General features: G+C 47.5%; 2 protein-coding genes across 2 annotated transcripts in view; one reads left to right on the forward strand and one right to left on the reverse strand.

Moving 5' to 3' along the window:
* The window catches only part of si:ch211-140l13.3, a 32,590-nt gene that overhangs the window by 8,109 nt on the left and 9,022 nt on the right, over window positions 1–15,459 (forward strand). The window contains exons 4-6 of the mRNA XM_041860613.2: window positions 7,030–7,221; window positions 15,063–15,210; window positions 15,355–15,454. Coding sequence (XP_041716547.2) covers window positions 7,030–7,221; window positions 15,063–15,210; window positions 15,355–15,454 — 440 coding nt within the window. The remainder of the gene's footprint in view (window positions 1–7,029; window positions 7,222–15,062; window positions 15,211–15,354; window positions 15,455–15,459) is intronic.
* Window positions 13,204–14,421, reverse strand: gpr31 (G protein-coupled receptor 31). Its single transcript, XM_041860615.1, is given in 3 exon segments — window positions 13,204–13,322; window positions 13,324–13,958; window positions 13,961–14,421. Coding segments are annotated over 3 exon segments (921 nt in total). The 5' UTR covers window positions 14,133–14,421; the 3' UTR covers window positions 13,204–13,208.

A 15,459-nucleotide genomic window follows, 5' to 3' on the forward strand; every position in this document is an offset into this window, starting at 1 on the left:
ATTGATCATAACATCTTCAGAAATCAGCGATTCAGACAGCTTTTTGGGCACATTCTTACCGCAATTCTGTGAATATTTTTTTTTTTTTACATATCTGGCACACCTGGCTCATGTGGTTGTGTATTCTACATCACTATGAACATTTTGGGGCATACTACAATTATATTTCATACAGGTATGGTCATGTGAAATTGTCCAATAAGACCCCATTGGTTGTTTGGCGAACGTATTGGAAAAAGGCTTCTGTGGGGTTAAGGCTTTGTATCTACAAATCTTTTTAAAACCCTGTTCTAGCTGTATGTGTGCAATGTGGTGCCTCCATCATCAAAGTTACAATCCAAAAACATACTGTAGCTGCCCCATTACTTTGAATTCTATGGTTAAGCTTCCAACATTCTAATATCAATGGTACAATATGGCCGATTTTGTAAGCAACAGTTGTAGCTGGTGCTTTCAAAGTTGGTTATATTATATATAATTTGAAAGGTAATTTCATGACCTTTCAGAACCAGTAGTCAAACAAAGTTTAAAATGTATCAGGGTTTCCTTTTTAAAGCCATTTACACAGGTAATTCTGATATGTACCCTAGAGGTCAAAGTTTTGTTGACCTGAATATTCTGAAAATGTGCCTGATAGATAGCTGTGAATCTAAGCTTTCCAATTCTATATGATTAATGGTATAAGGGAGCAATAACATATTATATACTGACATTGTTTGTCATAGGGGTAAAATCCCTATGACAAATTGGAAAGCTTAGATTCACAGCTATCCATCAGACACATTTTCAGAATATTCAGGTCAACAAAACTTTGACCTCTAGGGTACATATCAGAATGACCTGTGTAAATGGCTTTAAAAAGGAAACCCTGATACATTTTAAACTTTGTTTGACTACTGGTTCTGAAAGGTCATGAAATTACCTTTCAAATTGTATATAATATAACTATATCACTTCATACCTCTTCAGGAAAAAACTGTTAGACAGTTATGTTTATATTTTTGATAAAGCAATTAATAAGGTCAAGAAACAACTGTAAAAACAGTTTTACCTCAAGCATGTCACGATCGTCGAAGGAGGAGGACCAAGGTGCAGCGTGAAATGCAAACATACTTTATTATTAATAGTGATAACACGAACAAAACAATAAACGATAACGTGACGTCCTAGGTCTAACACAACCAACACGGAACAAGATCCCACAAAGAACATATGAAAACAGCCTACCTAAGTATGGCTCCCAATCAGAGACAACGAGCAACAGCTGCCTCTGATTGGGAACCACCCTGCCCAACATACAGTGGGGAAAAAAAGTATTTAGTCAGCCACCAATTGTGCAAGTTCTCCCACTTAAAAAGATGAGAGAGGCCTGTAATTTTCATCATAGGTACACGTCAACTATGACAGACAAAATGAGAATTTTTTTTCCAGAAAATCACATTGTAGAATTTTTTATGAATTTATTGGCATATGATGGTGGAAAATAAGTATTTGGTCAATAACAAAAGTTTCTCAATACTTTGTTATATACCCTTTGTTGGCAATGACACAGGTCAAACGTTTTCTGTAAGTCTTCACAAGGTTTTCACACACTGTTGCTGGTATTTTGGCCCATTCCTCCATGCAGATCTCCTCTAGAGCAGTGATGTTTTGGGGCTGTCGCTGGGCAACACAGACTTTCAACTCCCTCCAAAGATTTTCTATGGGGTTGAGATCTGGAGACTGGCTAGGCCACTCCAGGACCTTGAAATGCTTCTTACGAAGCCACTCCTTCGTTGCCCGGGCGGTGTGTTTGGGATCATTGTCATGCTGAAAGACCCAGCCACGTTTCATCTTCAATGCCCTTGCTGATGGAAGGAGGATTTCACTCAAAATCTCACGATACATGGCCCCCTTCATTCTTTCCTTTACACGGATTAGTCGTCCTGGTCCCTTTGCAGAAAAACAGCCCCAAAGCATGATGTTTCCAACCCCATGCTTCACAGTAGGTATGGTGTTCTTTGGATGCAACTCAGCATTCTTTGTCCTCCAAACATGACGAGTTGAGTTTTTACCAAAAAGTTATATTTTGGTTTCATCTGACCGTATGACATTCTCCCAATCCTCTTCTGGATCATCCAAATGCACTTCAGACGGGCCTGGACATGTACTGGCTTAAGCAGGGGGACACGTCTTGCACTGCAGGATTTGAGTCCCTGGCGGCGTAGTGTGCTACTGATGGTAGGCTTTGTTACTTTGGTCCCAGCTCTCTGCAGGTCATTCACTAGGTCCCCCTGTGTGGTTCTGGGATTTTTGCTCACCGTTCTTGTGATCATTTTGACCCCACGGGGTGAGATCTTGCGTGGAGCCCCAGATCGAGGGAGATTATCAGTGGTCTTGTATGTCTTCCATTTCCTAATAATTGCTCCCACAGTTGATTTCTTCAAACCAAGCTGCTTACCTATTGCAGATTCAGTCTTCCCAGCCTGGTGCAGGTCTACAATTTTGTTTTTGGTGTCCTTTGAAAGCTCTTTGGTCTTGGCCATTGTGGAGTTTGGAGTGTGACTGTTTGAGGTTGTGGACAGGTGTCTTTTATACTGATAACAAGTTCAAACAGGTGCCATTAATACAGGTAATGAGTGGAGGACAGAGGAGCCTCTTAAAGAAGAAGTTACAGGTCTGTGAGAGCCAGAAATCTTGCTTGTTTGTAGGTGACCAAATACTTATTTTCCACCATAATTTGCAAATAAATTCATTAAAAATCCTACAATGGGATTTTCTGGATTTTTTTTTCTCAATTTGTCTGTCATAGTTGATGTGTACCTATGATGAAAATTACAGGCCTCTCTCATCTTTTTAAGTGGGAGAACTTGCACAATTGGTGGCTGACTAAATACTTTTTTTCCCCACTGTAGATCTATACGATCTAGAACAGAATCCAAAACATAGAAAACACAACATAGAAGCTACACAGTGAAAACTAAACATAGAAAATCCACACCCTGGCTCAACATTTCAGAGTCCCCAGAGCCAGGGCGTGACAGTACCCCCCCCCCAAAGGCGCGGACTGCGACCGCGCCTAAACATAAACCGAACAGGGGAGGGCTGGGTGGGCATTCCTCCTCGGAGGCGGTTCCGGCTCCGGGCTTGACCACCACCCTCCAACAATCCCCCCGTAGCGCCCCTGGTCCGGTCTGGCCCCGCTGGCTGGAGCTGGACTGGACATCGTAGGAGCGGATTGCTTAGGCTCCGGTGTGGAGCAGCTGACCGGTACCTGACCAGGCACCGGTGACCCAGGCACGGGTTGTGCCGGACTGACGACGCGCACCCCTGGCTTGGTACGTGGAGCAGGAACGGGCCGGACCGGGCTGACGATGCGCACCCCTGGCTTGGTGCGTGGAGCAGGAACGGGCCGGACCGGGCTGACGATGCGCACCCCTGGCTTGGTGCGGGGAGCAGGAACGGGCCGTACCGGGCTGACGATGCGTACCCCTGGCTTGGTGCGTGGAGCAGGAACGGGCCGGACCGGGCTGACGATGCGCACCCCTGGCTTGGTGCGGGGAGCAGGAACAGGCCGGGCCGGGCTGGCAACGCGCACCATTGGCTTGGTGCAGGGAGCAGGAACAGGCCGGGCCGGGCTGACGACGCGCACCATTGGCTTGGTGCGGGGAGCAGGAACAGGCCGGGCCGGGCTGACGACGCGCACCATTGTCTTGGTGCGGGGAGCAGGAACAGGCCGGGCCGGGCTGACGACGCGCACCATAGGCTTGGTGCGGGGAGCAGGAACAGGTCGGGCCGGACTGGGAACACGCACCACTAACTTAGTGCGGGGAGCAGGAACGGGCCGGACCAGACTGGTGACACACACCACTTGCTTGGTGTGAGGAGCGGGACTGGGTTTCTTCATAACCCTCCGCTCCCTCAGCTGCCTACACAGTTCCTCTCGCCGTGCCTCTACTCTCTCCTTCTCCCTTATCGCCTCCAGTAGCTCCTCCCTCTGAACCACTAACTCCTGCTCCCTCTGGACCAATAGCCCCCTTAACCTGGTGGCCTCCTCACCTAACCTCCCAATACGCCCTGTAGCTGCCTCCTGCTGCCCCGTCGCCCATGCCGTGTGCCCCCCCCTAAAAAATTGTTGGGGTTGCCTCTCGTCCGTCCGACGACGACACTGTTGACGCCGTTGCTCCTCTCTCGCCAGAGCCTTAACTTTAGCCCATGGCCCTTTCCCCGTGAGCATGTCCTCCCAGGACCACCATTGGCCCACCTGGGCCATCGCCAACCTCTCCAGCTCCTTACCCGGCGCTTGCTCCTGGACACGCTGCTTGGTCCTGTTTTGGTGGGATCTTCTGTCACGAACGTCGAAGGAGGAGGACCAAGGCGCAGCGTGATATTCGTACATACATATTTTATTAAGTGCACACAATAAACAAAACAACAAACGATAACGTGACGTCCTAGGTCTAACACAACCAACACGGAACAAGATCCCACAAAGAACATATGAAAACAGCCTACCTAAGTATGGCTCCCAATCAGAGACAACGAGCAACAGCTGCCTCTGATTGGGAACCACCCTGCCCAACATAGATCTATACGATCTAGAACAGAAACCAAAACATAGAAAACACAACATAGAAGCTACACAGTGAAAACTAAACATAGAAAATCCACACCCTGGCTCAACATTTCAGAGTCCCCAGAGCCAGGGCGTGACAAAGCAAAACTGTTCAAAATGTATACAATATTTAAATTAACGTTAATCTTACCTGTTTGTACAGATTTTTTGCAATAATTTGTAACTGACTATACAGTACTGTAGATCTGGCATAAAATCACAGTTTGTCCCGCAGCGGGGGAGAGGTCACCTTTTGTTCATCTGTGACTGTGGAACTATTGGATCTTCTATTGCTCAATAGAAAGGGACAGAAATGTGACATGTACACATCTCTAAACCCCGAGTAGCAGAAACAATACACCAGTGGGTCCAGCAAACAGTCGATGTGGGATAAAACCATGAGACTGTCATAGATCTGAACCGCTATGGTCTCAGCATTGTGTAGATCCTTGATTCTGACAATCAACAGAACTATCCTAGCTATGGTACAAGGCAGGAAACACACAGAGAAGACCAAGACAACTGAGGTGACCAGAAACACTGCTCGACGCAGCTTGGTCTTCTTCCCTACTATCTTCTTTTTGAGTCTGTTGACAATGTGGACCGTGCAGTAGACCAACACAAAGAAAGGGATGAGAATCTGGGTGAAAAACACAACCTCTCTCAGAGTGTCAGTGACGTCCTCGACCAGAGTGTCATTTTTACGCCCATAACTGTTACAGCACTCAGAGGTCTTCAGCATGGTGGGGATAGTCAGGGGGAGCAGTAGTAGCCAGATGATGACAGAGATATGAGGAGACTTTTTGAAAGTCTTGGCAAAGTTCTTTTTCCAAGGATGAACCACATTGAAGTAACGATCGATGGACAGCACAGTCAAGAAGGCGATGCTGGCCCCTCGGTACAAAATCAACATGAAGAGCACGGCCTTACAGACCAGGTTGTTCTCACTTTGGCTTAGTCCATGCTGGAAGTGATAGGCTTTGGCTGGCAAGCATATCACCAGCAGAAGATCTGCCACCACAATATTGAAGAGGAAGATGCTGTTGGTTTTCCAGAATTTGAATTTGAAGAGGAAGATGTAGAGCACTGACAGGTTGAGAGGCAAGGCCAGAGTGAATTCCACGATCATCACTGAAGAGAAGACTTTGTATATCATCTGATTCCCCTCGTTGCAGTGATCGAACTCAGTGTTTGAGGATGTGTTCTGAAGATGGACCGCATCCATTGTTCTTCAGCCAGAACTACAGAACTCGGCAAGACCAGCCTATTCCCCTTTTGAATAAAGATAAATAATGTTTCTCTTTCTGTGTCCACCACAGGAGCATGAATAAAAATGTAAGGACTCTACGTGCAAACTCTTGGTTTTATCTCATATCCACAGGAACAGAAAATCAGGTGGTGTGGCTTAAGGCTTTATCCATACGAACAGAAGCAGGCATGAATCTATATCTTGGTTTGATCTAAAAACATTCATGACACGGCAAGCCCCATAAAGACTATAGACAGTGTGACAGACTGGCCGATACCTTGTCATCTAAACGGCATAAAAGAGGAACTGAGAAATAAAGTTAAAAGTACTTCATTTATTCAAGAAACTGCAGACTTACAAATTAAGCACACATGGCTGGTTGCTAAAACAAATGTCTCTTCCACGCAGTCAGGAAACACAGGCCCCGATTACACATTGAAGGCACCTGTGCCGATTAGCCACTCCCACCAATTAGGCAATACAATGAGCAATGCAATACAACAGGAAATGGTTGGAGATGATAGAAAGCGCAGGTTATAGATTAAATGAATCGATACAGAAAAAAAACATTGCATCACAATAAGCTATAGTTTAAAATGGCAATAAATTCTTTGAATCCATATATTTAAAAATAGTAATTTAGTCCATAGTGGAGGCTCTCCTTCACACATAGTTTATATGGAAATGTGATTATCCGATGAAATGACCAATGTAGATATTTCATAAAAAGAGCAGATGTCAATGCCCTGCCTTAAACTGTCAAGGAATGTAACCTAAATATTTCAGTTGAGTGCATTTACTTACAGAGCTAAAGGCACCGGGCCAAGTTACTAAAAATACAATTTTGTGAGATGCTCATCAGTTACTTATTTAATTCCACAGTGAAAAGCAATACAAGCACATTTTTTGTTTTATTAATGATTGTTTATTAAATTATGTTTATTTACATTATTGAAGTAGTGTTTTGTACCATGCAATGTTTTACAGTTCTATTTAGTTAAAGGCTTTGACAATTAATGTTTTTTTGTTCTCTTTTTTTATAAAGAAAAAGTGCTGTGTTGACTAAAGGAGGAGCTCTTGGGGGATGCTTCCTTGTAACAACAAGACCTAGTATTTTCCTCAGTCTCTTAGGAATTTAACCTTTTAAATCCTCCACCTGAAGTCCATCTCTGTTTCTCATCAGCAGGACAGCTGTTATCCCCCTCTCTCTCTGCCCAGTGGCTGGGCCTGATCCCTGCTCTGGCTGCTGGAGTAGATACCTCTTCTCTCTCTGCCAACCCACAGAGGTCCAATCAGAGATCAAACGTTTATGCTTCACCTCCCGCAGGAGATGGATGGCTGCCTAAGGCGGGTCCTGTTCTGACACATTCACTCCATGGTAAGAAGTATGGATGACCACGTCGTGGCCTGTTTTTGTTTAACTACTGCAGTATAGCTCCCTCCTATAGCTCAGTTGGTAGAGCATGGTGCTTGCAACGACAGGGTTGTGGGTTCGATTCCCACGGGGGGCCAGTATTAAAAATGTATGCACTCACTAACTGTAAGTCGCTCTGGATAAGAGCGTCTGCTAAATGACTAAAATGTAAAAAATTTAATGTATATGGTATTGTCACAAGCCGGGCTAGAAACTCCGGTCTCAGATGTGGAGAGCTGGGGGTACTACCCCTTAGCCACAGAGGAGGTGTTGTAGGACCCAAATGAAACACCCAAGGCAATACTCCAGGCAAGTAGATTTAATGTTCCAAAACAGGAGGCAAAACAAAACAACTCCACGAGGGGAGAAAAACAAACTAAAGATAACTTTGAACAACTTACTATGACAGACACGGTGGGACAAAGCAGGAGACACATAGTCAGGACGCAATAACCAAGTGAGAAACAAGGGGAAAACACACAGCTAAAATACACAAGGGGAAACAAGGCACAGGTGACCTGGATCAAGCTAATTAGGACACATGAGGAAGAACTAAGGCAGAGGGGAACACAGATGACCTCTAGAGGCCCGGAGACAAACAGGAAGCAGGAAGCTGACACACACGAGGAAGAACTAAGGCAGAGGGGAACACAGATGACCTCTAGAGGCCCGGAGACAAACAGGAGGCAGGAAGCTGACAGGACCCCCTCCTCTAGGAACGACTCCTGACGTTCCTTCCAGAACACCCTGGCCCCAGGGTGCGAAAATCTCGGATCAAACCTGGGTCCAGGATGTCCCTGGCTGGAACCCAGGAGCGCTCCTCCGGCCCGTAGCCCTCCCAGTCCACCAGATACTGCAGAGAGTTCTGGACCCTCCGGGAGTCCAGTATCCGGCGGACTGTGTAGGCTGGCTGGCCGTCAATGATCCTGGGAGGTGGCGGGGGTCTGCGTGGGGGGCAAAGGGAGAAGACAAGACAGGTTTAAGGAGTGAAACATGGAAAGTGGGGTTAACTCTAAGGGAGCGAGGGAGAACCAAACGATACGACACAGGGTTAACCTTTCTAGCAATGCGGAAAGGCCCGATGTATCTCTGGGAAAGCTTCCTGGATTCGACCCGGAGGGGCAGGTTCTTAGTGGCCAACCAAACTCTCTGACCAGCTCGGAAACTAGGGGCCGTCCGGCGGTGGCGATTAGCCTGACTTTGGTATCTCTGGGAGGTCCGAAGGAGGGCACGCCTGGCCTTCTTCCAGGTCCGCCTACAGCGTTGGACAAAGCGCTGGGCCGAGGGAACACCAACTTGCGCCTCCTCCTCTGGAAACAATGGAGGGTTGTAACCGAACTGGCATTCGAAGGGGGGACAATCCGGTGGCTGAGGACTGGAGGGTGTTGTGGGCATATTCAGCCCAAATGATATAGGTGGCCCAAGACGTGGAATTACTGGCCGCCATACACCGCAGGGTGGTCTCCAGATCCTGATTAATCCGTTCCGTTTGGCCATTAGACTCTGGATGGAACCCCGACGATAGGCTGGCTGTGGCCCCAACAAGCCTGCAGAAGGCCCCCAAAACCGGGACGAGAATTGGGGACCTCGGTCAGAGACCACGTCCAGGGGAATACCAAATATCCGGAAGACATGGTTCATGAGGAGCTCAGCAGTCTCCTTAGCCGAGGGCAGCTTGGGCAGGGGAATAAACCGGGCAGCCTTAGAGAACTGGTCTACCACCACTAGGATGACGGTGTTGCCCTGGGATAGAGGAAGTCCCGTAACAAAGTCCAGAGAAAGGTGTGACCATGGCCTTCGAGGAACAGGTAAGGGATGGAGCAGTCCCTGGGGTCGCTGGCGTGTCGACTTTCCCTGGTTGCACACAGGGCAGGCCTCAACATAGACCTGCACGTCCTTCTTGATGGACGGCCACCAAAACCGCCGTCGGAGGAACTCCAGTGTGCGAGCACTGCCTGGATGGCATGTCAAGGGCGACTCATGACCCCACTGCAAGACGCGGCCCCGAACAGAGAGAGGAACGTACAGGCGACCGGCAGGACCACCGCCTGGATCGGGCTCCTGGACAAGAGCTTCTCGTACCCCTCTTTCTAGTTCCCACTGAAGAGGTGCGACGATCCTAGACCTCGGAATAATCGATGCCAAGGGCTTCTCTTGTAACTCGGGAGAATAGACTCGAGACAGAGCATCCGGCTTGACGTTCTTGGTGCCAGGTCGGTAAGTCAGGAGGAACTGGAATCGATTAAAGAAAAGGGACCATCGTGCTTGCCGAGGGTTCATCCGCTTAGCCTGTTGGAGATATTCCAGGTTCTTGTGGTCTGTGAGAACCTGGAAAGGGTGCTGAGCCCCCTCAAGCCAATGGCGCCACTCTTCCAATGCCAGTTTTACCGCAAGCAACTCTAGATCCCCCACGTGGTAGTTGCGCTCGGCCTCAGACAGGCGGCGAGACATAAAGGCACAAGGGTGTAATCTCCCATCCGCACCCCTCTGTGACAGGACGGCTCCCACCCCCACCTCTGAGGCGTCCACCTCCACCACGAAAGGTCTCTCTGGGTCAGGGGTCACCAGAATCGGAGCAGACGTGAAGCGGCGCTTGAGATCCTCGAAGGCCCCTGCTGCTTCCGGACCCCAGTGAATCTTGGTCCCTCCTCCCTTGGTAAGCGTCGTCAAGGGGGCTACCACCGAGCTGAAATTCTTAATGAACTTCCGATAGAAGTTAGAAAAGCCAATGAACCGTTGAACCTCCTTGACCGTGGCAGGTGTGGGCCAATCGTGGACCGCCTTGACCTTCTTGGGATCCATCTCTAGGTGCCCGGGAGTGACAATAAACCCGAGAAACTGAGTCTGAGAAACATGAAATTCACACTTCTCAGGCTTAACGTAGAGGTGATTGTCAAGGAGCCTCTGGAGAACCCTGCTAACATGCCCCTCATGCTCCTTCAGTGACCTCGAGAAGATGAGGATATCGTCCAGGTACACGAAGACGAACAGATTAAGCATATCCCGGAGAACATCATTTATCAGGGCTTGGAATACTGCGGGGGCATTGGTGAGCCCGAACGGCATCACCCGATATTCATAGTGCCCCGTGGGCGTGTTGAACGCCGTCTTCCATTCGTCTCCTTGCCGGATCCGCACGAGATGGTAAGCATTGCGGAGATCCAGCTTAGTAAAAATGGAAGCCCCTTGAAGCAGCTCAAAAGCAGTGGCCATGAGAGGAAGGGGGTATCGATTCCGAACCGTGATCTTGTTGAGTCCCCGGTAATCAATACAAGGCCTAAGACCCCCGTCTTTCTTTTCAACAAAAAAGAAGCCCGCCCCAGCCGGGGAAGTAGAGGCATAGATGAGGCCGGCTGCCAAGGACTCCTTAATGTAGGTGTCCATAGCTGCGTGCTCGGGGAGGACAAGGAAAAGATCCGACCTCTAGGAGGGCAGCACCCAGGGAGTAGATCAATGGCACAGTCATACGTGCGATGAGGCGGTAAGGAAGTAGCCCGGGCCTTGCTGAACACTGCCTTGAACCGATGGTAAACACTGGGGACTCGGGAGACGTCAACAGACTCTTGAAACTGGGTACTAGGGGCTGAGGGACTCTGAAGCATGCAGGTGAGTTGGCAGGCGGGACCCCAGCTTAGAATGGTGCCCGTAGGCCAGTCGATCTGGGGATTATGTCTGCATAGCCAAGGGTGACCCAGGATAATAGGATACTCGGGAGAGTCAATGAGATAGAAGGTCTCCTCCTGCTGGTGTTGAGAGATGGTAAGTCGCAGGGACTGAGTCGCCTCGGTAACCTTTCCTGGTTCCAGAGGTCTGCCATCTAAGGCTGTAACTGCCTGGGGTTGAGGAAGTAGTTGGGTAGGGATCTTAAGTTCCTTAGCCAAGGTTACATCCAGGAAATCACCTGCGGCACCGGAATCGATCATAGCCTGGACCCGATGCTGGTGGCCCCCAGGACAGAGTGGCTGGAATAGCCAGGACAGCGTTAGTAGGAGGCGCTCTAACTCTCCCCATCACAGCCCTCCTGTAGCTGGGCGGGGACAGGCGTTTCCCAGCTCGGGGCAAGTGGAGCGGAAGTGGCCGGCAACCCCGCAGTAGAGGCACCGACGTTCCCTCATGCGACGTTCCCTTTCGTTGGGAGAAAGCCTGGAACGGCCTAACTGCATGCTCTCCGGGGAATCCTGGAGCAGTTCAGGAGCCGGGGAAGCTCTGAATGACGGAGTCCAAACAGGAGAAACAGAGCTGCTCAGAGGAACTTGGGAATGAGACACCTGACGGCGAGCCGTTCTCCGCTCTCTTAGACGATTGTCCAGGCGGATGGCCAAGGCTATGAGGGACTCGAGATCACCAGCTGGTTCTCGGGTGGCTAACTCATCTTGAAGGGGGCTCAGATAACCCTCCCTGAAAGCAGACCCTCAGCGCTTCATCATTCCATCCGCTCCTTGCTGCTATGGTCCGGAAATCAATGGCAAAATCTGCCGTGCTTCGGGGCCCCTGACGGAGAGACAGTAGGCGCTTGGAAGCCTCCCGCCCACTGACAGGATGATCGAACACCCGCTTGAACTCTTCTACAAATGCAGCGTGGGAGTCACAACAGGCCTCCTGGGACTGCCACACCGCAGAAGCCCAGGCGAGCGCCTTGTCTGAAAGAAGGGTAATGATGTAGGCAATCTTGGAACGGTCTGTGGGAAAACTTGAGGGTTGGAGCTCGAAGGTGAGGGAGCATTGGGTGAGGAAACCCTGGCAAGAGCTTGGATCCCCAGAAAAGGGCTTGGGAGGTGGTAGTCGGGGGCTCCGCCAACCGAGACGACCTGTCGTCACTGGGGGGTGACCTGGGGAAGGGAGAGGACCAGGGAGGCGTTCAAAGAGCTGGCGGAGGGAACTCATCATTTCGGCCAGGAGTTGAGAATGACTAGCCATCAGCTCCTCTTGTCGGCTGAGAACGGCTTCATGGCGCTGAAAAGAAGCCTCATGTCGAGTGATCACCGCCAACAGGTCCGGGGAACTGAGTGTTTCTGGGTCCATGAGTGACTTGGTTATTCTGTCACAAGCCGGGCTAGAAACTCCGGTCTCAGATGTGGAGAGCTGGGGGTACTACCCCTTAGCCACAGAGGAGGTGTTGTAGGACCCAAATGAAACACCCAAGGCAATACTCCAGGCAAGTAGATTTAATGTTCCAAAACAGGAGGCAAAACAAAACAACTCCACGAGGGGAGAAAAACAAACTAAAGATAACTTTGAACAACTTACTATGACAGACACGGTGGGACAAAGCAGGAGACACATAGTCAGGACGCAATAACCAAGTGAGAAACAAGGGGAAAACACACAGCTAAAATACACAAGGGGAAACAAGGCACAGGTGACCTGGATCAAGCTAATTAGGACACATGAGGAAGAACTAAGGCAGAGGGGAACACAGATGACCTCTAGAGGCCCGGAGACAAACAGGAAGCAGGAAGCTGACACACACGAGGAAGAACTAAGGCAGAGGGGAACACAGATGACCTCTAGAGGCCCGGAGACAAACAGGAGGCAGGAAGCTGACAGGTATAATAACAGAAGCTCAGAAAATATTTTGATAAACTTCAAATAATAAAATCATAAAGGAGAAGTATGTACAATTAGAAGAAAAAAAACTCTCACACTATAAAAAAAGTATAAACATTGGTCTCATCAAGAGTAGTAGTAGTAGTACTGCTATAACACATAAATAAACATAACTTAAGAGGAATATTTATTTGACCCAGACAATTAGCAACAACAGTGTCATTATGAGTTGTTTAACATGATGACATCACTGGTTAAAGAAACCAGATGACGATATATAAACAAGTAGTGAATCACAGTCTGGTTTAGCAAACTAACATGAATGGCTCATCATGAGAACAAACAGTAGTAATGCAGTCATAAAACTGTAATTTTAATTTCCTATTTTTTGGAAAATAAGTATTTTACCTACTATGCTGCATTACATTGTTGCTGCATTTTGGATTTGAGTTGTTTCCTACCGAGTTTGTGCTTTCACCTAATTTTAGACAGGGGCAATAAGTTGTCAGGTAGAGAGAGGCTTTTGAACTTAGTGCTGCTTAAGCAGTACACAATTGGGTCCACTAGACAATCCATGTAGGATAAAACCATGAGACTGTCAAATACTTGAACAACTATATATTCTGCTCTGGGTAAATGCTCAACTCTCACAATCAACAGAACCATTCTAGCTATGGTACAAGGCAGGAAATAGAAAGAGAAGACCAAGACAACTGAGGTGACCAGAAACACTGCTCGACGCAGCTTGGTCTTCTTCCCTACTGTCTTCTTTTTGAGTCTGTTGACAATGTGGACCGTGCAGTAGACCAACACAAAGAAAGGGATGAGAATCTGGGTGAAAAACACAACCTCTCTCAGAGTGTCAGTGACGTCCTCGACCAGAGTGTCATTTTTACGCCCATAACTGTTACAGCACTCAGAGGTCTTCAGCATGGTGGGGATAGTCAGGGGGAGCAGTAGTAGCCAGATGATGACAGAGATATGAGGAGACTTTTTGAAAGTCTTGGCAAAGTTCTTTTTCCAAGGATGAACCACATTGAAGTAACGATCAACTGAAATCACAGTCAGGAAGGCGATACTGGCACCTCGGTTCAGAAACAGCATGAAGAGCATGGCTTTGCAGGTTCCTCCCTCTGTACTCCGCCGCTCCCCTTGTTGCTGTTAGATTTCCAGAACTTCATCTTGAATATTGAAAGATAAAGCACTGAGAGGTTTAGCGGCAGAGCCAAGAAGAATTCCACAATCATCATAGAGGCGTAGAATTTACACAGTGGTAGATTATCTGCTGTGCAGTTCTTACTCTGCTGATCATCCTCCATCATATGCATTGTCAAAATCTGTCCTCTTTACAGTCAGACTGTCAGAAGAAGGAACAGTCCTCCAAAGTACTCAGCTCCAAAGATGTCCTTACTTTACACGAAAAGCAGGTCTGTTTGACGGTAGCCAAGCAAGCTCCTAATCTGTGTGTAGACTCCGTGTGTAGACTAGAGAGCTAAAATGTAAAACTACAGGCAATTCTTAGCTGGAAGTCGTAGAATATCTCAGAGGAGCTGGGAATGTTAAAAATTCTACAAAAGGGTTGTGATATTTTCAAGAAGGAGATTGAATCCTATGGAATTGGATAGATTTACTAGCAGAAAAAACTGTGCATGTTGTTTTTACCACATTTCCCCCAGAAATATATAAATTAACAAGTGAGCTAGAGTTTGGCGTCCTGAGGGACGTGTAATTTTTTTGGTGTGCTACCCACAAGCCTTAAACTCATTCTGCAGTTTAGTATCCAGTTCAGACAAGTCTGAGATGACAGACTGATTTTCCAGGGTATTGTTTTCAAAGCCATATGAAGGACATTACCTATTTCAACCTATTCTAAGTGTTTCCGATTATATTGCAAATCCATCATCAGTTGCTTATTGATAGATCTACATGATTATAGAAAAACAGGAATAAATTAACTTATTTAAATAGCCAGGAGTGTTTTGTCAAAACTGGCTCCAGAACTGGTTCCTTAACAGGAACTAGTTCCAGAACTCCAGTATAATTATCACAACCCTTTAATGTAAGAAGGCGTTTAGAATTGTTGCTCGGTTCTGTTTATCTTCATTTCGCACTGTAAAATGTATTCTGTTGAGTACATTCATTCTCATTTACATAACAAGGTTTACCCAGAAGTCAATACTGAACTTTATCCACTTTTTTTATTAATACAGAATTTAAATTGTATTGATATGTGATTTATCTTATCATGTGAATTATAGAGAGCATTCTTCCAAATAAAGACAAAGTAGAGCAGAGGAACCTCTCTCCTATCAAAGAGGAAGCAGCAGAACAGGGGGAAGACAAAGAGGACTGTACTGTCAGCCCATTTGGGAAACGTAGACAGCCACCCAGAAACCCAGAGGACAGGTACTGTAATGATATTTCAATTCATCAACATTTATCACCTTTTACTGTCAGCTAATGATAGTGAAGAATCCACAAGTTAGTTGTGGTCATTTGATATTGCATACCATTTTTCTATACGTTAACTGAACTGTCACACTATTGAAGACCCATTAGGCCTGCTGTCAAAGAGAGAGAGAAAACGTTTCAGGAATTTGTGGAGGAACATCTGAAAGTGGATGAAGATATACAGCAAAACGACAAGCGGGTATG

This window comes from Coregonus clupeaformis, chromosome 33, assembly GCF_020615455.1.
Source record: "Coregonus clupeaformis isolate EN_2021a chromosome 33, ASM2061545v1, whole genome shotgun sequence".
NCBI classification, from domain to species: domain Eukaryota; kingdom Metazoa; phylum Chordata; class Actinopteri; order Salmoniformes; family Salmonidae; genus Coregonus; species Coregonus clupeaformis.